Source organism: Haliotis rufescens, unplaced genomic scaffold (genome assembly GCF_023055435.1).
Source record: "Haliotis rufescens isolate VD_foot unplaced genomic scaffold, xgHalRufe1.0.p SCAF_21, whole genome shotgun sequence".
In the NCBI taxonomy this organism is placed as follows: Eukaryota; Metazoa; Mollusca; class Gastropoda; order Lepetellida; family Haliotidae; genus Haliotis; species Haliotis rufescens.
In genome coordinates this window covers 4,532,883-4,555,336 of record NW_025963902.1, presented here as the reverse complement: position 1 = coordinate 4,555,336, position 22,454 = coordinate 4,532,883, and the positions used below count along the sequence as shown (strand labels likewise).

The 22,454-nt window shown below is 43.1% G+C and overlaps 2 protein-coding genes across 2 annotated transcripts; both read right to left on the bottom strand.

The window, feature by feature from the left end:
* Positions 1–217: 217 nt before the first annotated feature.
* On the bottom strand, positions 218–17,550 carry LOC125382940 (stress protein DDR48-like). Its single transcript, XM_048401309.1, has 3 exons — positions 17,524–17,550; positions 16,701–17,252; positions 218–223 (listed from the first exon to the last, which is right to left on the bottom strand). Exons 1-3 carry the CDS (start codon positions 17,548–17,550, stop codon positions 218–220), a joined length of 585 nt encoding a protein of 194 aa, XP_048257266.1.
* Positions 17,551–19,854: 2,304 nt separating this feature from the next.
* Positions 19,855–22,010, bottom strand: LOC125382939 (stress protein DDR48-like). The gene is made up of 4 exons (XM_048401308.1): positions 21,943–22,010; positions 20,589–20,877; positions 20,286–20,506; positions 19,855–20,086 (listed from the first exon to the last, which is right to left on the bottom strand). The coding sequence occupies exons 1-4, from the start codon at positions 22,008–22,010 to the stop codon at positions 19,855–19,857; spliced, it is 810 nt and encodes a 269-aa protein (XP_048257265.1).
* Positions 22,011–22,454: the final 444 nt, after the last annotated feature.

Here is a 22,454-nt window from a genome sequence, read left to right as displayed (position 1 = left end):
TGAGAACTATACCACGTGAGACACAATACAGTAAACTACGGTTATAACGAACTCAAAGGGGTCACTATTACTTTTCGTTATAACCGTAGTTTATTATAATCATATATACAACATATATACAGCAAATGGCTGGGACCAGAAAGCAGTTCGTTATATCCGTCAGTTCGTTATAAGCGTGTTCGTTATAAACGTAGTTTACTGTATATGTATTCTTGACTCAGACCTGCAACACAAGCAAGGTTTGGGTGAATGTTATCGCTTCGCATACTGGCCAAAGTACGGGTCGTCCTCTCGAATCAGTATTGTGAGTGAGTGAGTATGGTTTTACGCCGCTTTTAGTAATATTCCAGTAATACCATAGCGGGGGACACCCGAAATGGGCTTCATAGATTGTACCTATGTCGGGAATCGAACTCTCGCCTTCGGCGTGACGAGCAAACGCTTTAACCACTAGGATACCCACCGCCCCCAGTATTATGATCGAACGTTATCAAACTATGAGTGAATGTGATTTGGGTGCCGCAGTGTGCAAGTCTGGCGTTGTAAGAGGAACAAAATGGGCCTGCATGACTGTATTCCTAAATCTATTCCAAGTTTTTCATAAATCCGTCGAAACGAATTACCAGGGGATTAGGACTGGCAGTGTATTCACTAAAAACATTGTGTTTCACCCTTGAGGTCACTGTAAGTCAGTATGTGTTTGTTTGTTTGTTTGTTTGTTGTTTAACGCCGCACTCAGCAATATTCCAGCTATATGACGGCGGTCTGTAAAGAATCGAGTCTGGACCAGACAATCCAGTGATTTATATCATGAGCAGCGATCTACACTAATTTGATACGATGACATTCATCAACCAAGTCAGCGAGCCTGACCACCCGATCCCGTTAGTCGCCTCTTACGACAAACATAGTCGCCTTTGACGGCAAGCATGGGTTGTTGAAGACCTGTTCTACCCTGGGTCTTCACGGGTCCCACTTTGATGGAAACAGAGAGCAAGACTGACAGACTCTGGAATCTGGGAATCGAACCCCCGTTCAGCGGATCCTGACAAATACGGGAGACACTGAATGAGTTTTAAAAGGCATCAGCACGTATGTGACCACTTTGCGCACCTCATGACAGCAAGAATGCAATCTGTCAACGAGTACAATTAAATTGTAAATTGTAAATATGGACAATACGAACAATTCGGATGTTTTCTTATTTTAAAAAACCTGAACAAATATTTTGAACGAAATATGGTTATTTGCGGATATGGATGTGGTCTTGTGGACGTTAAATATATGAAGTTAACGTGTGTGCGCGGCCAAAACGATCATGTCCTAACCTTTCAAAGCGGCCTTAAAATATAGTAGTGTCAATTCTGTGTCAGGAAGTGGTGACATGGTTTTACACCGCCCTCAGCAATATTGCAGCAACATCACGGCAGTGGAGATAGGCTTGCATAAAGCCTATGTTGAGAATCGAACCCGTGCCTTTGGTGTGACGAGAGAACGCTTTAACCACTGGGCTACCGAAAAAACTTAAACTTACAACCACTTTAATCGACATGCCCCAAGGAGACCTCGGTTTGACATTAAGGAAATATGTGTTTGAAAAGGTAGTTCAAATGAGAGAATTCAGAATTTTTTAGAGCGATATACCATTTGCAATATGTAAATTGTAGTTCACGGGAACCATTCATATTGCTTATGACGAAATACATGTTGGCGAATAAAACGTTTATATTATTATTTGCTGACTGTTTTCAGTGACTTCTTTATGATATTGATATTGAATCGTTCTGTACGTGACGTAAGAAATGTGTTCGCCCTATGTTACACATTCTGACGCATTCAGTTTGCAAGATCCGAGCATAAGGATGCTAAATATAGAACGAGTTCACCGAGACCGGAAAGTGAGTTCGAGACAACCGGAAATTCAACTTGTCCATGTTCGACACAATGAGCGTCCTTTGGTCACGCCAGAAACCTATGATTGTGGGTTCGAATCCCGGTTCGCCCCGATTATGTTTCTAGATTTGTCAGCATCATACCTGTGCTGTGGGTTTTCACCGAAGTGGTCTGAGACCTGCATCACTTCGGGCTTTCCTCCCACATTTAGCTGAAACGCCGCGATATGACTGTAATACTGTTAAAAGCGGCGCTAAAAACCCAACTCACTCACTCGACACTATGAGGTTCGACTGTATGTTCATTTAACGTTCATTTAACGAGAGAGAGAGAGAGAGAGAGAGTGTGTGTGTGTGTGTGTGTGTGTCTTTATGACGTGTGCGTTTCCGCGCGATTGTGTGTCAACACACACACACTAATATTTAAGTACGCAGTTCCATACAAAGTACACACATCAAAGATGCTCGTTTATCACGTGAGCCGAGCCACACCTCACTCTCTGTTAGTACTTTAGGTATGACAGATGGGCGGATGGATGGTCGCACAATCATTAAATCAGTACTGAAAGCTTTGTACGTATACATGTCAAACGTCAATCAATGCACTCTATATGCAGAACTATTGTCGTTCGATGATGCATACATGAGTAAGGTAAGTGTTGAGTGCAAACACTGTCATACACATGTTTTGGATAATAAAAGCGAGGGCGTTTGTTCATGGTGACGCCTAAACAAACAATTAGTCTCAGAAAAAAGTTATTTTATGATATATATCTACAAAATAAAAATAAATCTAAATTGAGACGATTACAATGCTTCATTTCAGAGGTGAGGCAGTCTAGACTTGCCAAATAATTATAGATTCGAGGTGGATTTACTTTTTAACTTATTTTCAAAGTACAGGGGACAAGGTGCATCTTCCCAAGGCAAGGGAGTTAACTGACTATAAAAGTCTAGTTTTCTATTCGGTTAGCTCCCTTGTCTCGGGAAGATGGAGGTGACGCCCGACTGAACTGTTGATCCAACCACGTAATGTAGGGTTTCTATCTGCTAGGGGTGTCACGATAAATCGTAATATCGATATATGACTATTGGTAAGCACTTTAAGGCAATAAATCGATTGTTAATTCAGTTTCCGATCAATAGTATCGATTTCAGTTAGGAATTTCGATAGTTTCGATTGTATTTACCATATCAATAAAATACATGCAATGCTGTTCAAATTTGCTTTTCTATTGATAATGAGTGGTAGTAATTTACACATGGTAATGTGGAAGTTTCTTTTTCTTAAATTATTACGGTAAAGAAATAATAAATCAGTCATATCTGAAACTCTACTTTTTATTTGTTGTTATGGTTATCACATTCAAAAGAAACTTCAGTTCCAAGGTTTAATTCAACTCTAAGATCCATCTCAAATGATACACTGAAAACTATCGATATGTATCGCAATAGTTGCTTGCAATATCAATTATAGTTATCGCAATAGTTTCTTTCAATTATATTATCAATAGTTATCGCAATAGTTTCTTTCAATAGCAATAGTTATCGCAATAGTTTCTTTCGATATCAATAGTTATCGCAATAGTTTCTTTCAATATCAATAGTTATCGCAATAGTTTCTTTCAATATCAATAGTTATCGCAATAGTTTCTTTCAATATCAATATTTATCGCAATAGTTTCTTTCAATATCAATAGTTATCGCAATAGTTTCTTTCAATAGCAATAGTTATAGCAATAGTGATTTCCAGACCAATAGTCACCCCTGCTATCTACACCCTAGGGATGGCAGGTTCAGGATTCAGTGTGGGGTTAGTACCGACCCCTGTGTGAGTGAGTGAGTGAATTGAGTTTATCGCTGCTTTGAACATTTTTCAGTTATTCCACAGCCTGTCCGGTTAACGTTGAAGAAAGCCCGAAGTTACTACTTTGGTGAGCTTGAGAGTCGGTACAGGGTGCTGGCAAACCATGAATTATTATTTGATCAATTCTTGGATTCGAACCGGCGATAAACGAATTTTTGCTTTCGGGTCAGCTCGGGTGATTCCGTTACCTAAACAACACCTAGAGGGTGTAGTGATACTGCGATATTTCACTGTGAGCCGCATTCCCATCGATCCCTCCGCACAAATTTGGTACAACATGACGGACGATTGTAAGAGTGTATTGTGTGGTCAAGAGATACTAAATAGGATCTATATAATGGTCACGACTGCCGCTATTTGGGAGTGAAATACTAATAGTTACGTAAACAAGTGAATCTTGTGGGTCCAGTTCGAATGTGGATTCCCCCCAAGTGCTGCCCAAGATGACCTATAGGATTGAGGCGAGACAAGTGCGGATCCTGACACGACTAAGAGACGCAACTCTTTTGGGACTATTTTTTTTAGCGTGCTATTTTTCAATATCCGACATTAAACCTTTTTGAAACATAGGTTTTCCTGTACCAGACCTGAGTGCCGTGAAATAAATAATGCTTACATGTGGGTTGGCCGCCTCCGTGGTCTAGTGGATACAGCGTCTGCCCTGAGATCCCCGCATCATGGCTAAAGATGGTACTTAAAGTGTTATTACTGGTCGATTTGGAGTCAGTATACTGTGTCTGAGTGGGTATCCATGTTAACTGCGGCATGGTATCTCAGTGGGCTAGCATTATATACCCGGCATTAGTACGGACTAGTACAAGCAGCCACACACGCACGCATGCACGCACGCACGCACGCACGCACGCACGCACGCACACCCACCTACACATGCACGCGCGCGCACACATACATACACACACATACGAACATTGCTCTGTAAGTCCAATAATCCTGAACGCAACGCTAAACTCCGTTTCACCTCACCTTACCTCACCTCACCTCACATGAGTGAGTGAGTGAGTGAATATGGTTTTACGCCGCTTTTAGCAATATTCCAGCAATATCACGGCGGGGGACACCAGGAATCTGCTTCACACATTGTACCCATGTCGGGAATCGAACCCGGGTCTTCGGCGTGACGAGCGAACGCTTTAGCCACTAGGCTACCCGACCGCCCCCACCTCACATGAAGTTTACACCCCATAACCACTCACAAATTCAGCAAAACACATATACCCGATGTTGCGGAAAGGAAACCAGATGACTTGACATAACATAAATAAAACTTTACCATAAAAATAGCACCCAAAACCAAATTAAGAAAGTTTCTAATCGTCACGTGTCGTTACATCAACCTGGGCGGAAGGATACGACATGCGCATGACTGAGAGCAAAACACCCGGCTGTGGATCACTGCGCAAGTCACAGATCTACTGTTCAAGTAATGATACATGCGTCAGCCATCAAATTGCCATTACATTAAAAAAAAATTTGTTTGAAGTATGTTACTTCCCTACGCATGCGGAGATGTTCGTGACGTGGTAGGTTTTAAACGTTTAAAAAAGCTCAGATCTCTTTGAAAATTGGACATTTTGTGAAACCAGAGAACATAAAATTAATTTAATTTAGTGTCTCTGTTGAAGCCTGCTGGGGCTTGTGGAGCGTTTCGTCAGTTTTTTGTTCAGTCACAGCGTGCACCTTTAGGATCATTACTGGCGTGTTTATTGTGTATTATCATTACTTCAGTGTGATTATCTACACGTGCATACACAATAGTCATTACAAACCATTCGACATCACGAGAGAAAACACATCGTGTGGGAGCGCCCTGTTTTCAGGGGAGATAACTCTTCTAGCCGTAATCCCACCACTCTCCCAACAACCAGAATTTTGCTTCTGTCACGTTAAACAATACTGCAATCTCATAAAACTCAAATCTTACTTCCCGCTACCGCTACACGAAGCTGTAGCAAGAACTATGACTTGATTTTAATGAGATTAAATAATACTGATATCTGAAAGGTTTTTTAAAAAGGAAAGGAAGATAAAAAGGAAACATTTTGTTTTTGAGTGTGTGAGTGAGTATGGTTTTACGCCGCTTTTAGCAATATCCAGCAATATCACGGCGGGGGACACCAGAAATGGTCTTCACACATTGTACCCATGTCGGGAATCGAACCCGGGTCTTTGGCGTGACGAGCGAACGCTTTAACCACTAGGCTACCCGACCGCCCCTTTTGTTTTTGAAGATCAGATAAACTAGCGTTTGTAATGGTTTGTTTCCAAAAGGGTATCTGATCACGTCCGTTCAATCATACGCCAATTAGCTTTATTTCAATTATATAACTGAAACAGAGTTTGAATAGTGTTCGTTATATACGTGAAATAGTGTTCAGAGCGGCGTAAAACTCAATTCACTCACGATCATTATCAATATTAGAATAACCGGCCTCGATTATCCAGACGAAACAGATTCCATAGTTAGTAGAAAGTAGAATAGCGGTGAAAACCAATGAATGGGTCACTGAAAATCCTGTATGGCAATCATATCTCAAAGTTCCATCTTGTACTTGTTGCTTTGTCAAATATAATACAAAACGTCATTTAGAGAATAACTGGCCTCGATTATCCAGACAAAACAGATTCCATGTTCGCAAAAAGTAGAATAGTATATAAATGGATCACTGAAAACCAACGATGACACCAGGTGTTCGCGAAATCTGCTTAGACGTGTCCAAAGGACATAGCGATACTTCTGAAGCACATTGCATGACGTTTGCAGATACTTCACTAACGTATAAAACAATTAGATATAACAATTTTTTGGTTCACATTTTTATTGAAAATAATGAAGAAAATAATAAAGTAACGGTAAAACCTAACCCCATTTAGCTGTTGAATGTTTGCACACCATCACCTCTTTATGAACAGCCAACGTCTGTGATGTATCCAGCGTTGTCCCCGTTCGGCATTTATTACACAAACTTTAATTTCATGATACATCTCGCTCAGATTAAGAATAAACGTTCTGAAAGAAAAAAAGCGGATTTTTGTGACGTGACAGAGTTGACATGTTCATGAGAGGCGCGGCCACGAGTGAACATATATACTTCGTCAGGGTACGAGATGAAATAAACAGGCTATTTGACAATGACAAATGTATTTTCTTGCATGATCTGAACAGTCGTACACTGAAAACCATATTGTCACTGAGGCGTACTCAAATGAGTTTCGACATTTACCGTTATCAAACTTGTATACATGCATACCAGGCGTGAAGACCCGGGCTAGAATAGGTCTTCAGCAACCCATGCTTGTCGTAAGAGGCGACTAACGGGATCGGGTGGTCAGGCACGCTGACTTGGTTGATGCATGTCATCGTATCCAAGTTTTGTGGATCGATGCTCATGATATCAATCACTGGATTGTCTGGTCCAGACTCGGTTATTTACAGACCGCCGTAAAATAGCTGGAATATTGCTGAGTGCGGCGTTAAACAAAAACAAACAGTTCATTCAGGGAGTGAGTGAGTATGGTTTTACGCCGCATTTAGCAATATTCCAGCAATATCACGACGGGGGACACCAGAAATGGGCTTCACACTTTGTACCCATGTCGGGAATCGAACCCGGGTCTTCGGCGTGACGAGTGAACGGTTTAACCAATGGGCTACCCGACCGCCCCAGCTCATTCAGGATGGTCTCTAGCTCGTTAAACAACAAACAAACAATTGTGTAAAATAATTCAAACAAATACCATGTTATTTCGATCATTATTATACGCTCATTATATATTTTCACTCACGTAAAATATTTAAAAAAAATACAGTTGTAAATAAATATAATATTTCATAATTAAATGTATGGCAGTGAGTAAATGAGTTGGTTATAACGCCACTTGTTGAAACCCGCAAACACTAGTATGCATAAACACCTAGACATAATCGGGGCGAACAGGGATTCGAACCCACGAACATAGCTTCCTGGCCTGATGAAGGGACGCAACTCTGCACAGCGAATTGCGGCGCCTCAGGCGACTGGACAACCCTTGTCCCTTCAATAATATTTCATCCCAAAATACATAAAAACATTCAGTGAGCATATTTGTAACTGCCATTTAATCATCGTAAGCACAATACCCCCCCCAAAAAAAATAAATAAATAAAAAATAAAAAAAAACCCAACAAAACCAACCAACAAACAAAAACAAACAAAACACAACAACAACAACAACAACAAAACAAAAACAAACAACAACAAAAAACAAACAAACAGACAAAACTACAACAAACAAAACAAACAAACAAACAAAACAAAACAAAATTATATATATTCGTTTGTTTGTTGTTTTACGCCGCTGTGAGCAATAGTCCAGCTATACTCACCGCCAAAAGAAATGCGAACTATAGAAACATATAGAGAAGTATGTACGTTAAGAAGAGATGTTTTCAATGTGTACCAATTAATGACGAAACTAAAAGTCAGTCAAGTTACAACAGAGTGTCTATATTCTTATAACGAAATGCTGCACGTGATTTCCAAACTTTACGCCCTAAACTAATCCTGCACGAGACAAATGGTGCATCTCGCGTCATGGATCTATGACGTCACATGTGATGCGTTCATAAGCGTCGCTTCACACAACTTACCAGTCTGCTCGTTTGTGCATCGAACCAATGTATTATCTCTTGAAAATGAGTAATTCTTCATATATGAACCAACATATATGGCATTCGCGTTTCTTTTGTCGATGGGTATATATGGAATTGGTCTGTAAATAGTATAGTCTGGACCAGACAATAAGTGATTGATATCATGAGCAACGATTCGCGCCGTCGGGTAGAGGACGCGCTATCAACCATGTCACCGAGCCTGACACCAGATCTGTTTGGTCGCCTCTTACGACCAATACAGGTTGCCGGGGAGCCATTTTAACCAACATAGTTGTTCAACTGGTATCAAGTCATATTTAGATCATTGTTGCCAGGCAACATATTTATTAGTGTATGGTCTTGAATGTTTGTAGATGCTTACCTGTGTGCAGCGTTAGTCACACGTGTTGCGGGAGTATATCTTTATGTGAGAATATGCTTACTGTGGACATGACATGTAACTAAGTTTCAGGGCTACTTCTTAACAGACCGGACCGCCTCCGTGGTCTAGTGGTAGAGCGTCCGCCCGGAGGGCGGAAGGTCCGGGGTTCGATCCCCGGCCGCGTCTTACCAAAAGACGTTAAAAGATGGTACTTGTTGTTACCCTGTCTGGCGCTCGGCATTAAGGGGCTAAAACAAGGACTGGTCGGCTTAGAGTCAGTATACTGTATCTGAGTGGGGCATTCATGTTAAACTGCGGCATGGTATCTCAGTGGGCTAGCACTATAAATCGGCATCAGTCCGGACTAGTACAAGCAGCCACACAAACACACACACGTACATGCACGTCGCTATATAAGTGGAATAATCTTGGACGCGACGTTAAACCCAATTTCACCTCACCTCTTAACAGACCAGTGAAGATCCGGGGTAGAATAGGTCTTCAGCAACCCATGCTTGCCGTAATAGGCGACTATGCTTGTGAAAGGCGACTAACGGGATTGGGTGGTCAGGCTCGCTGACTTGGTTGATACATGTCATCGTATCCCAAATGTGTAGATCGATGCTCGTCATATCAATCACTGGATTGCCTGGTCCAGACTCGATTATTTACAGAGCGCCGTCATATAGCTGGAATATTGGCGATTGGGGCGTTAAACAACAACAAACAAACAAACAAACATTCCTATGTGTGTATACAATACATTTTAAAATGTGTATGGTTGCGCTCCTTTCAGAAATCCACTAAGCAGACATTAATTTTTTAGCGGACACGCGGTACTGAATATTCATCCAACGCTTGGTCTGTTGTGGTATCGAATAACTCTTTGACAATTCGCTCCAGCTGAATCCAGTCGAAGATGAATGTGCTGTATAGGCGTGCATTTCGAAGGCCATAAACCAGGAAGAAGACGCATGTCATCAAGTCTCGCGCTCTTTCTGACAGGACCGCTGGGAGAGTCAACTAGTCCGTGTTGACGAAAGGGTTTCCAAGGTGTCTGACAATCTATGAAACAAACTTCAAACTTGCAATTGTATCTGACAAGTTCTATTCCTGTCTGGCAATCATATCTCAAAGTGCCCTCGGGTACTTGTTACTATGTCAAATATAATACAAAACGCCAACGTCAGAGAATCACCAGCCTCGATTATCCAGCCGAAACAGATTCCATTGTTCGCAAAATTTAGAATAGAGGCGACTAATATATGAATGTCTGTTTGTTTTTCATTTGTTGTTTAACGCCGCACTCAGCAATATATGAATATATTACATATATATGAATCATAAGCACAAACAATCTCTTGTACGAGTTTCCTAAACACATTTACTGTCTCCAATGTGTACTGTACACATAATATTTCCAGCCTGTACAGTACACGTGTGTCTCCTCCCTGTACAGTACATGTGTGTCTCCTACATGTACAGTACACGTGTAACCTACCTGTACAGTACACGTGTCTCCTACATGTACAGTACACGTGTGTCTCCTACCTGTACAGTACACGTGTGTCTCCTCCCTGTAAAGTACACGTGTGTCTCCTACCTGTACAGTACACGTGTGTCTCCTACCTGTACAGTGCATGTGTGTCTCCTACCTGTAAAGTACACGTGTGTCTCCTACCTGTAAAGTGCACGTGTGTCTCCTACCTGTACAGTGCATGTGTGTCTCCTACCTGTACAGTACACGTGTGTCTCCTACCTGTAAAGTACACGTGTGTCTCCTACCTGTACAGTACACGTGTGTCTCCTCCCTGTAAAGTACACGTGGGTCTCCTACCTGTACAGTACACGTGTGTCTCTACCTGTACAGTGCATGTGTGTCTCCCACCTGTACAGTACACGTGTGTCTCCTACCTGTAAAGTACACGTGTGTCTCCTACCTGTACAGTACACGTGTGTCTCTACCTGTACAGTGCATGTGTGTCTCCTACCTGTACAGTACACGTGTGTCTCCTACCTGTAAAGTACACGTGTGTCTCCTACCTGTAAAGTACACGTGTGTCTCCTACCTGTACAGTACATGTGTGTCTCTACCTGTACAGTGCATGTGTGTCTCCTACCTGTACAGTACACGTGTGTCTCCTACCTGTAAAGTACACGTGTGTCTCCTACCTGTACAGTACACGTGTGTCTCCTACCTGTACAGTACACGTGTGTCTCTACCTGTACAGTGCATGTGTGTCTCCTACCTGTACAGTACACGTGTGTCTCGAACTTGTACAGTACACGTGTGTCTCCTACCTGTACAGCACACGTGTGTCTCCTACCTGTACAGTACACGTGTGTCTCCTACCTGTTCAGCACACGTGTCTCCTACTTGTACATTACACGTGTGTCTCTACCTGTACAGTACACGTGTGGCTCCTACCTGTACAGTACACGTGTGTCTCTGCCTGTACAGATCACGTATGTCTCCTACCTGTACAGATCACGTGTGTCTCTACCTGTACAATACACGTGTGTCTCCTCCCTGTACTGTTTATGTGTGTCTCTACCTGTACAATACACGTGTGTCTCCTACCTGTACAATACACGTGTGTCTCTACCTGTACAGATCACGTGTGTCGCTACCTGTACAATACACGTGTGTCTCTACCTGTACAATACACGTGTGTCTCTACCTGTACAGATCACGTGTGTCTCTATCTGTACAATACACGTGTGTCTCTACCTGTACAATACACGTGTGTCTCTACCTGTACAGATCACGTGTGTCTCTATCTGTACAATACACGTGTGTCTCTACCTGTACAGTACACGTGTGTCTCTACCTGTACAGTACACGTGTGTCGCTACCTGTACAGTACACATGTAATAAGCACATACCTCCAGCCATGAGACATGTATGTCTGTGTGTATAGGCAAGTACTCCGTGTGGACATTTGCGTGTCAGATGGTTGACTGAAGTGATTTCTATTACCCTAATCAGATTAGAGGGGTTTGCACAGCACACGGGAGTTTCTGTCGGTTCTGTAATCTGATTTATCACGAAGCTTAAACACCTAAACGCTAAGCAAAACAACGGTTTCCGTTTTCTGAATGAAAGACAATATAAGTTTAAGATTTTTGAAACCTTTGGTGTAATTAAGACAAAAACGTATGCACACAATCTGGATCTGCCGTTTCGCCATGCTGTTGAACAAGCAGGGATTTCTGAAGCACCAGAAAGTCGATAAAACAACAATATATACCGGTTTAAACATAGGTATTTATTTTCAAATAATTCATGTAAGTAATTGCTATTTATAAGGTTTGACAAAACTTATTCCGACTTTAAAAATAATAAAATACATTTAGCTCACGTTAAATTATTTTACATAAAATCACATTTCATGTTATGTACACATGAGCATAAATTAATCACCATCTCCAAATCTAATTTTGAAAATAGTGAGTGAGTGAGTGAGTTGGGTTTAACGCCGCTTTTAACAGTATTCCAGTTATATCACGGCGTGTCAGCTTAATGTGGGAGGAAAGCCTGAAGTGATGCAGGTCTCAGACGTTTACCACTTCGGTGAAACCCACGAGCACGGGTATGGTGCTGACAAACTTAGAAACATAATCGGGGCGAACCGGGATTCGAACCCACAATCATAGGTTTCTGGCGTGCCCAAGGGACGCAACTCTGCACAGCGAATCGCGGCGCCTTAGACGACTGGGCCACCCGTGCCCCCACTTTTGAAAATAATGACAAACCAAATTGAACACCTTTGGGGTTCCCATTGCCGCCAAATGAGAGCTAGAGACCCTCCTAAATAAACTGTTTGTTTGTTGTTTAAATCTGCACTCAGCAATATCCCAGCTATATGACGACAGTCTATAAATAATCGTGTCTGGACTAGCCAATCCCGCGATTCATGAGCATCGATTTACACATTTTTGACATGATGACATTCATCAACCAAGTCAGCGACCCTGACCACCCCATCCCGTTAGTCGCCTCTTACGACAAGCATAGTCGCCTTTTACGGCAAGCATGGGTTGGTGATGAACTGACCCAGGCACCACCAGGAATGGTGCTTAATTAATGTTCATATGTACTAGTATATATTACAATTGTATTACATGAGAGAGTACATTTACTTGAGTTGGAATAGTTGTTTAGTAGTACTTTAGTTGTAATTGTCGTATTGGTAATAGTATTTGAGTTGTAATAGTCGTATTGGTAATAGTATTTGAGTTGCAATAGTCGCACTACTAGTGGTACCAGTAGTTGCAGAAGCAGCAGTAAAAGACTTAGTAGCAGCAGTAACAGTAGTAGTAGATGCAGCAACTGTAGTAGCAGTAGTAGTAGTAGTAGTAGAAGTAGCAGTAGTAGTAGTAGTAGAAGCAGCAACTGTAGTAGTAGTAGCAGTAGTAGCAACTGTAGTAGCAGTAGAAGTAGTAGAAGCAGCAAGTGTAGTAGCAGTAGTAGGGGTAGTAGCAAGTGTAGTAGCAGTAGTAGCAGTAGCAGCAACAGTAGAAGTAGTAATAGTAGTAGTAGCAGTATTAGTAGCAGTAGTAGTAGTAGTAGAAGTAGTAGTAGTGGTAGTAGTAGTAGTAGTAGTAGCAGTAGATATAGTAGCAGTAGTAGTAGTAGTAGTAGAAGTAGAAGTGGTAGTAGTAGCAGCAGTAGTAGTAGCAACTGTAGTAGCAATTGATGAAGTAGTAATAATAGTAGTAGCAGCAGTAATAGTAGTAGTAGCAGTAGTAGAAGCAGTAGTAGTAGTAGTAGCAGTAGTAGTAGCAGTAGTAGTAGTAGCAGCAGCAGTAGTAGTAGAAGTAGCAGTAGTAGTAGCAGTAGTAGTAGTAGCAGCAGCAGTAGTAGTAGAAGTAGTAGTAGCAGTAGCAGTAGTAGTAGTAGTAGTAGTAGTAGCAGTAGTAGTAAAAGTAGTAGCAGTAGTAGTAGTAGTAGTAGTAGTAGTAGTAGCAGTAGTAGTAAAAGTAGTAGCAGTAGTAGTAGTAGTAGTAGTAGTAGTAGCAGCAGTAGTAGTAGTAGTAGCAGCAGCAGTAGTAGCAGCAGTAGTAGTAGTAGTAGTAGTAGTAGTAGTAGTCTCAGTAGCAGTAATAGTAGTGGTGGTTGTGGTGATGGTGGTTGTGGTGGTGTCGGTGGTACGCTTTACTACGGCCTTGAATGTTGAGACCTGATCAAACAACTTTTGAGCAAGGATCGTATGACGCTCTTTGAAAAGTTCATTGTTGACCGTTATTATATCGATATCAGATCATCGATTTATATATCTTGAAGCTGAAGTTAAAATTCAAGGCCACATTCCTTTAAATTCAACAACAGACCATACCAACCACAGTGATATCACCTGCCGGCAGTGATGGCAGATGAATAACGGGACACACTGTACCACATAGTTACATGCGATGCCATGGCCGTCAGTCCGTGCCATGTTGTTCTGACCAAAGTCTTATCAAATTAATTATCTAGACACCCCTTGTCTGATTGACAGGCGTATAATTACAAGCACGTGACGTGATGACATTGACATGACGAGCTGTCGGATCGTACCTGTCCGGTGATATAGGCTCTAGTGGAATATGATTAGGAAATTATAATATCATAATTGTGCCTTTCTACTTGCACGACAAGCGTGTTGTATATGTAAATATTGATGCAAGCTGTTGTATATTGGAATGCATAAACACGCCCGGACAGAATTTTCCATTTAGGATCGAATTATGTCAGTGGATATTTTGGACTGATTATCTGGTGAGTTTTCTTAAAATAATCTACGTATAAACGACTGTTTCATGAATGTTCATGCAAACATCTGTGTTCGAGTTTGGGTACGCAATGTTGTATGATGTGAACTCTCGGGCAAAAGAAAGTATACACTTACAAACGGTATCAAAACGTTACTAGGTTTGAAAACAGTCGCCGAAACACTGCAAACCTAAGGTCCAAAACACAACTATGATACCCGTATCAAATGCATCACCGTCGAACAGACATTTCTTGTTTCTAATTTTTAGCCTAAATCAAACATGCTCCATACTTTCTTTACCGGGGAGTTTATTAATCAAATTTGACATGTGAACTCCATTAATGTATGACTGTATAAATTGTACCACGCGGTTCCGTTTAGACGATCCGTTTCCATTTGTGAATTGTAAGAGTGAAGAACAATCTCTTAAACATACCGTAACTTTCTAACGAGTCTACATTTAACGTAGCAAAAGCGCTGTTTATGTTTCTATAGGTGAGAATGTAGCAAAGACCAAAGACTGCATGAGAGTCATGAAATATATTTCGTCGCACCTTGGGAGAGCGGAAGGTCCGGGGTTCGATCCCCGGCCGCGTTATACCAAAAGACGTTAAAAGATGGTACTTGTTGTTACCCTGTCTGCGGCTCGGCATTAAGGGGCTAAAACAAGGACTGGTTGGCTCGGATTCAGTATACTGTGTCTGAGTGTGGTGTTCATGTTAAACTGCGGTATGGTATCTCAGTGGGCTAGCACTATAAATCGGCATCAGTCCGGACTAGTACAAGCAGCCACAAACACACACACGTACATGCACGTCGCTATATAAGTGCAATAATCTTGGACGCGACGTTAAACCCCATTTCACCTCACCTCGTCGCACCTTGTATATTTGTCGGAATCGAACCGCCCAGAGGCGTGTACAACGAAACCGGTCCCAGTGGGCGCCGTCCTTGGTACGTCAGTTTGCCTCTAAATATCGCATCACTTCAGTCAAATGCTCATAAAACCAAACATGTATTGGTCTGAGGTCAAGGATAGCAGGGATCGAATGAAGCAATTTTGCGTTTCCGTGTTACCTGAAGGTGAATAATTGACTTACCTTTACATGTGTTTGTGATGGGTGCCACTATTGGTATCATGTGTGTAGCGTTTGTAATTCTTTGGTCAAACCAATTTTCAAGTGTATACTTTCTTTTACCAGGTTGATCTCTTCCGAGTATTATTATTCTTGTCAACCCTTTATAGGCGTTGCCATAGTTTTATCTGTCGGTATATTTGAGGTACAAAATGTTCTTGTACTTGAATGTGAAAAGAAATCTACAAAATGTGAGTTGCGTACCTTGGTCGTGCCTGGATGCGCTTGTCGTAGGTTCGAATCCAAACATCGCCCTGGTGATTATCCTTGATTTGTCAACGCCGACGATTTGTGATCGAATGTCTACATTGAAAACCCGGTAATCTGGACACTAGCGTTACCACTGATACCGCCAGGGTTATAGAATGTCCGGATTATCGAATATCCCGATTAACGAATGTCGGATTAACGAATCATGTTACCAGAGTAATATGAGAACAGTGTTCGTTCGGAAGGCTGGATTTCCGGATTAACTGGGTCCGGACAAAAGAGGTTTCGCATTATATACAACGAAAGAGTTATTTATTACCAAGATTCGTAGTTCAGAATTTCACTTGAAATGGCCCCCGTGAAGATCCGGGTTAGAACTGATCTTCAGCAACCTATCTACGCTTGTATGAGGCAGCTAACGTGATCTGGTGCTCTAACTGGGGGACTTGTTTGATACATGTCCTCGTATCCAAATCGAGCAGATCGGTGCTCATGATGTCAATCACTGGACTGCCCGGTCCAGACTCGCTTATTTACAGACTGCAGTCATATAGCTGGAAAATTGCTGAGTTAGACATTAGACAACATACCAACCCTTGGAACAGAACTGTTTGGGTTAACGGAATTTCACAATATCTGAGAGGCGGTCGGGTAGCCTACTGGTTAAAGCGTTCGCTCGTCACGCCGAAGACCCGAATTCGATTCCCGACATGGCTACAATGTGTGAAGCCCATTTCTGGCGTCCCCCGCCGTGATATTGCTGGAATATTGCTAAAGGCGGCGTAAAACTACACTCACTCACTCACTGAGTCGTTCTGGTGTCCATGAGCATCCTTGAGTGTCCTAGAGCCTCCTGAGTCGTTCTGGTGTCCTTGAGCATCCTTGAGTGTCCTAGAGCCTCCTGAGTCGTTCTGGTGTCCTAGAGCATCCTTGAGTGTCCTAGAGCCTCCTGGGTCGTTCTGGTGTCCTGGAGCATCCTTGAGTGTCCTAGAGCCTCCTGAGTCGTTCTGGTGTCCTGGAGCATCCTTGAGTGTCCTAGAGCCTCCTGAGTCGTTCTGGTGTCCTAGAGCATCCTTGAGTGTCCTAGAGCCTCCTGAGTCGTTCTGGTGTCCTAGAGCATCCTTGAGTGTCCTAGAGCCTCCTGAGTCGTTCTGGTGTCCTGGAGCATCTTTGAGTGTCCTAGAGCCTCCTGAGTCGTTCTGGTGTCCTAGAGCATCCTTGAGTGTCCTAGAGCCTCCTGAGTCGTTCTGGTGTCCTAGAGCATCCTTGAGTGTCCTAGAGCCTCCTGAGTCGTTCTGGTGTCCTAGAGCATCCTTGAGTGTCCTAGAGCCTCCTGAGTCGTTCTGATGTCTTGGACTCTGCGACAGGAGCCCAGTGACCAATGCTTTACTGCACGACCTTCAAAATGTTTATCCTAACAGAACTAGATTCCAAGCAAATGAAGCGATCTCTGCCCACCTAGGCCTGGTTAAACGCCAGGAATTTGGCATCTTCTCAAGGAACTCTTCCCATTAGCAGACAGTTTTTACGAGTAGCCGGCTGCGTTTTGGCGAACCGTTCAGAACACCAAGGTTTATTACCTGCTGTGTTTACGGTTTCTTGGCCTGGCCGTGTGTGCGCTATTCTTACAAAGAGGTAAGGAAGGGCATCCGCCATTCCAGATCCAACCACTTGAGGATGTGTATATCGTTAACTGGTGTGTTAAGAGTGGCATGGTAAATGTGTTGGGGGAAACATATGAAAATAAACACTGGTGTGTTTTCCATTGTGGAATATTACAACGTTAACCTACACTATTTAAAAGCTACTTTCCTACGACAAATATGTACTATTATTCATAAAACAAGGTATTACGCGTGGTTTACAACAAAGAGATTGTTTGTTAGTTTAACCTTGCGTTAATGACAAAAGAGTACGGCGAGGGTAAAGATGAAGTTGGAAAGATGTAAGTAGTTGTTTCAGCAGCCCTAGGTAAGCAGCATGAGTTGGGTTATTTTGGTGATGTTAACAGACACATCCAGACCATCACAGAAGGCGAGAGCATTGTTGGCGTAGCATTCTATTAAAGGCATACTCTCCGTACTGTGGTTGTGATTATCATATGATATATTGTACTCATTTTATACACTCCTTAGTTCTATGTTTTTAAAAAATGAAATTTTAGCTCATATAATAATAATAATAATAATAATAATAATAATAATAATAATAATAACAATAATAACAACAACAACAATAACGATAATAATAATAATAATAACGACGGCGACGGCGACGACGATGATGATGATGATGATGATGATGATGATGATGAAGTTACCTGGCCTATATTCGATTATTTATTACGACCTTGATAAAGCTGAGATATAACCTCATGGAAATGTGTAATGGTTGGTTGGTTATTTTTCATTTTGCATCTATAAATGTGAAATTTCGCCAATAAGAGTATCAGATCAAAAATATCATCGGTATGGAAATGTTTTGAAAAGCCAAAAAGAATTAGGTCTGAAGTAAGATTTATCTTGCCAGTATGTGGACACTTAGATTCAATCCATTGTGAAAATCTTTTCCAGAAGTTTTTGCTTACCCTACAGTCCCAAAACAGATGTTGGATAGATTCTGGCTCGGCATTACAGAAAGTACATAGACAGTTGTCAACAATATGCATCTTGAGTAGATAAGTTTTAACAGGTAGAATTCTGTGGAGCATTCTAAGCTGAAACCATCTAAGTTTAGGGTCTGGAGTAGTTTTGTGTGCTCTGATAAATAAGCTAGGCCAGTTCATATCCATTAAAAGTTCCTCTTCCCACTTGTCAATAACTTTTAAGCTTTCATCGGTTTGACTTATTACATAGTAGTATTTCTTTGAGCCTTTTTTACATGAAAAAAGATTGGCAATAAATATATTTGTATTGTTTGTTGTTTCCAGATGCAGGTCTTTATTAATGCCTAATTGTGTCCTGTATGTATTTACTGATCTTTTAATACCATAAAATTCAAGAAAATTTATATTGAAGTATTTAAGCTGAGATATAACTGATCATGACTGTGGCGTATAAAACATACAGTGACGAGATAAACGTGGTGATTAGACTGTCGCCAGGTCGCCTAGAGTGTCCCGGGGTGTCGTAAGAGCACCCTGGTGTTCTGTGACGAGATAAACGTGGAGATTAGACTGTCGCCAGGTCGCCTAGAGTGTCACGGGGTGTCGCAGGAGCACCCTGGGGTTCGGTGACGAGATAAACTAGAGCCTCAGACGTTCCTGGTGTCTCGTGGCGAGATAAACTAGAGCCTTAGACGTTCCTGGTGTTCTGTGACGAGATAAACTAGAGCCTTAGACGTTCCTGGTGTCTCGTGGCGAGATAAACTAGAGCCTTAGACGTTCCTGGTGTCTCGTGGCGAGATAAACTAGAGCCTAAGACGTTCCTTGTGTCTCGTGACGAGATAAACTAGAGCCTTAGACGTTCCTTGTGTCTCGTGGCGAGATAAATTAGAGCCTTAGACGTTCCTTGTGTCTCGTGGCGAGATAAATTAGCGTACTGGACGATCCTTGTGTAAGGTGACGAGATACACTCGTGTGCTGGACGGTCCTGGTGTCACGTGACTAAATTTATATAATTTGTTTGTTTGTTTGTTGTTTAACGCCGCACTCAGCAATATTCTAGCTATATGACGGCGGTCTGTAAATAATCGTGTCTGGGCCAGACAATCCAGTGATTCATGAACATCGATCCACGCAATCAGTGGGATACGATGACATGCATCAGCCAAGTCAGCGAACCTGACCACCCGACCCCGTTAGTCGCCACTTACGTATACGACAAGCATGGGTTGCTGAAGACCTAGTCTAGCCCGGATCTGCACTGGTCGACTGTCTAAACTAGTGTCCTTGAGCATTTTCGCCCAAGAGCCTCCTGAGTCGTTCTGGTGTCCTGGAGCACCCTTTGGTGTCCTAGAGCCTCATGAGTCGTTCTTGTGTCCTGGAGCACCCTTGGGTGTCATCGGGCGTCCTGGGTCGTTCTGGTGTCCTTGAGCACCCTTGGGTGTCCTAGAGCCTCCTGAGTCGTTCTGGTGTCCTGGAGCACCCTTGGGTGTCATCGGGCGTCCTGGGTCGTTCTGGTGTTCTGGAGCATCCTTTTGTGTCTTAGAGCCTCCTGAGTCGTTCTGGTGTCCTGGGGCATCCTTGAGTGTCCTAGAGCCTCATGAGTCGTTCTTGTGTCCTGGGGCATCCTTGAGTGTCCTAGAGCCTCCTGAGTCGTTCTTGTGTCCTAGAGCATTCTTGAGTGTCCTAGGGCGTCCACGGTCGTTCTTGTGTCCTAGAGCATCCTTGAGTGTCCTAGAGCCTCCTGAGTCGTTCTGGTGTCCTTGAGCATCCTTTAGTGTCCTAGAGCCTCCTGAGTCGTTCTGGCGTCCTAGAGCCTCCTGAGTCGTTCTGGTGTCCTAGAGCATCCTTGAGTGTCCTAGAGCCTCCTGAGTCGTTCTGGTGTCCTAGAGCATCCTTGAGTGTCCTAGAGCCTCCTGAGTCGTTCTGGTGTACTAGAGCATCCTTGAGTGTCCTAGAGCCTCCTGAGTCGTTCTGGCGTCCTAGAGCCTCCTGAGTCGTTCTGGTGTCCTAGAGCATCCTTGAGTGTCCTAGAGCCTCCTGAGTCGTTCTGGTGTCCTAGAGCATCCTTGAGTGTCCTAGAGCCTCCTACTTCGTTCTGGTATCCTAGAGCATCCTTGAGTGTCCTAGAGCCTCCTGAGTCGTTCTGGTGTCCTAGAGCATCCTTGAGTGCCCTAGAGCCTCCTGAGTCGTTCTGGTGTCCTAGAGCATCCTTGAGTGTCCTAGAGCCTCCTGAGTCGTTCTGGTGTCCTAGAGCATCCTTGAGTGTCCTAGAGCCTCCTGAGTCGTTCTGGTGTCCTAGAGCATCCTTGAGTGTCCTAGAGCCTCCTGAGTCGTTTTGGTGTCCTTGAGCATCCTTGAGTGTCCTAGAGCGTCGAATGCTTCGAACAGACACAAGAGAATCTGTTCAGTATTTTCAGATATGGCACTGAATCAAGCACCAATGTGTTATACACTGAGTCAACATGACCCACGTAGCATCAATATTAATACCTGTCTAGCAGATGGACAGCATCCCCAGGGTTGTACAGATTAGCACCTCGAGATGGAGCCGCAGAAATATGCCACCGAGAAAATGTATATATGTAAAAGGTTTGTCGGCTAACGGTAAATGCGATGTGAGGATGTTGTGAATACAAACATGGTTAGCTCTAATCAAAGATTTCTTCACACCCTTTGTTTCACGGTGTTAGATTATTGCAGGTGCTGTGTGTATACACGTATCCTTGGGCTACTGGATTCCCTGGGTTAAAGGAATAGGTGTGGTGAGGTGAAACGGGGTTGAACGACGGGTTCAAGATTATGGTACTCACGCAGCGACGTGTGGTCTGTGTGTGTGCATGTGTGTGCGTGTGTGTGCGTGTGTGTGGTCTGTTTGTGTGCATGTGTGTGTGTGTGTGTGTGTGTGTGTGTGTGTGTGTGTGTGTGTGTGTGTGTGTGTGTGTGTGTGTGTGTGTGTGTGTGTCTTCATGTGTGCGTGCGTGTGTGTGCATATGTGTGTGTGTGGTCTGTGTGTGTGTGCGCATGTGTGTGTGTGCATGTGTGTGTTCATGTGTGTTCGTGTGTGTTCATGTGTGTTCGTGTGTGTGTGTGTGTGTGTGTGTGTGTGTGTGTGTGCATGGTGTTGTGTGTGTGTGTGCGCGCGCGTGTTTGTTTCTGCGCTAGCCCACTGAGATACCATGCCACAGTTTAACATGAACACCCCACTCAGACACAGTACACAGTCTCCTAGCCGACAGGGTAACAACAAGTACCATCTATGACATTATGACGCAGCCGGGGATCGAACCACCGACCTTCCGCTCAACGGACAGACGCTCAATCCACTAGATCGCGGAGGAGGAAGCACAAGAAATGTATTTCACACATGGTCCCTGTTGTACCTATGCGGAAAATCGAACCCGGGTCTTTGGCGTGATGAGCGAACGCAGTAACCACTGACCTACCCTATCAAAGGCTCGGTCGTGCAACTACTCAGTTTGAGAGGGTACTCAATGAGATAACTTGACGTCATTCATAATGAGTGAGTGAGTGAGTGCGTGAGTATGGTTTTATGCCACTTTTAGCAATATCCCAGCAATATCACGGCGGGGGACACCAGAAATGAGCTTCACACAATGTACCTATGTGGGGAATCGAACCCGGGTCTTCTGTGTGACGAGTGAACACTTTCAACCACTCGGCTACCCCACCACCCCGTTAGAGTAAATAAGACAATGAATGAGTGAGTGGTTTGAGTTCTCTGCCCCGTTTAGCAATATCCCAGTCATATTACGCCATGGAACACCATTATTTCCTCGAAACCAGGAATTCAGCGTGATGAGGGGCGTTGGGGTAGCCTTGTGGTTAAAGCGTTCGCCCGTAACGCCGAAGACCTGGGTTTGATTTCCCACAGGGTTAAACTATTTGAAGCAAATGGTGTCCCTGTTGTGGAATTTCTGTGGCAGTGCTAAAGCGT

Bases quoted from the DNA above. Each gene is read 5' to 3' on its own strand.
- LOC125382940 (XM_048401309.1), bottom strand. From the start codon at position 17,550: ATGGCGGATGCCCTTCCTTACCTCTTT. The intron at 17,253-17,523 runs GTAAGAATAGCG...CTCCTGTCGCAG, and splicing joins ATGCCCTTCCTTACCTCTTT to AGTCCAAGACATCAGAACGA.
- LOC125382939 (XM_048401308.1), bottom strand. From the start codon at position 22,010: ATGACGTCAAGTTATCTCATTGAGTACCCTCTCAAACTGAGTAGTTGC. The intron at 20,507-20,588 runs GTAGGAGGCTCT...AGGATGCTCTAG, and splicing joins CTCTAGGATACCAGAACGAA to GACACCAGAACGACTCAGGA. The intron at 20,087-20,285 runs GCTCTAGGACAC...ATGAGGCTCTAG, and splicing joins ACGCCAGAACGACTCAGGAG to GACACTCAAGGATGCCCCAG.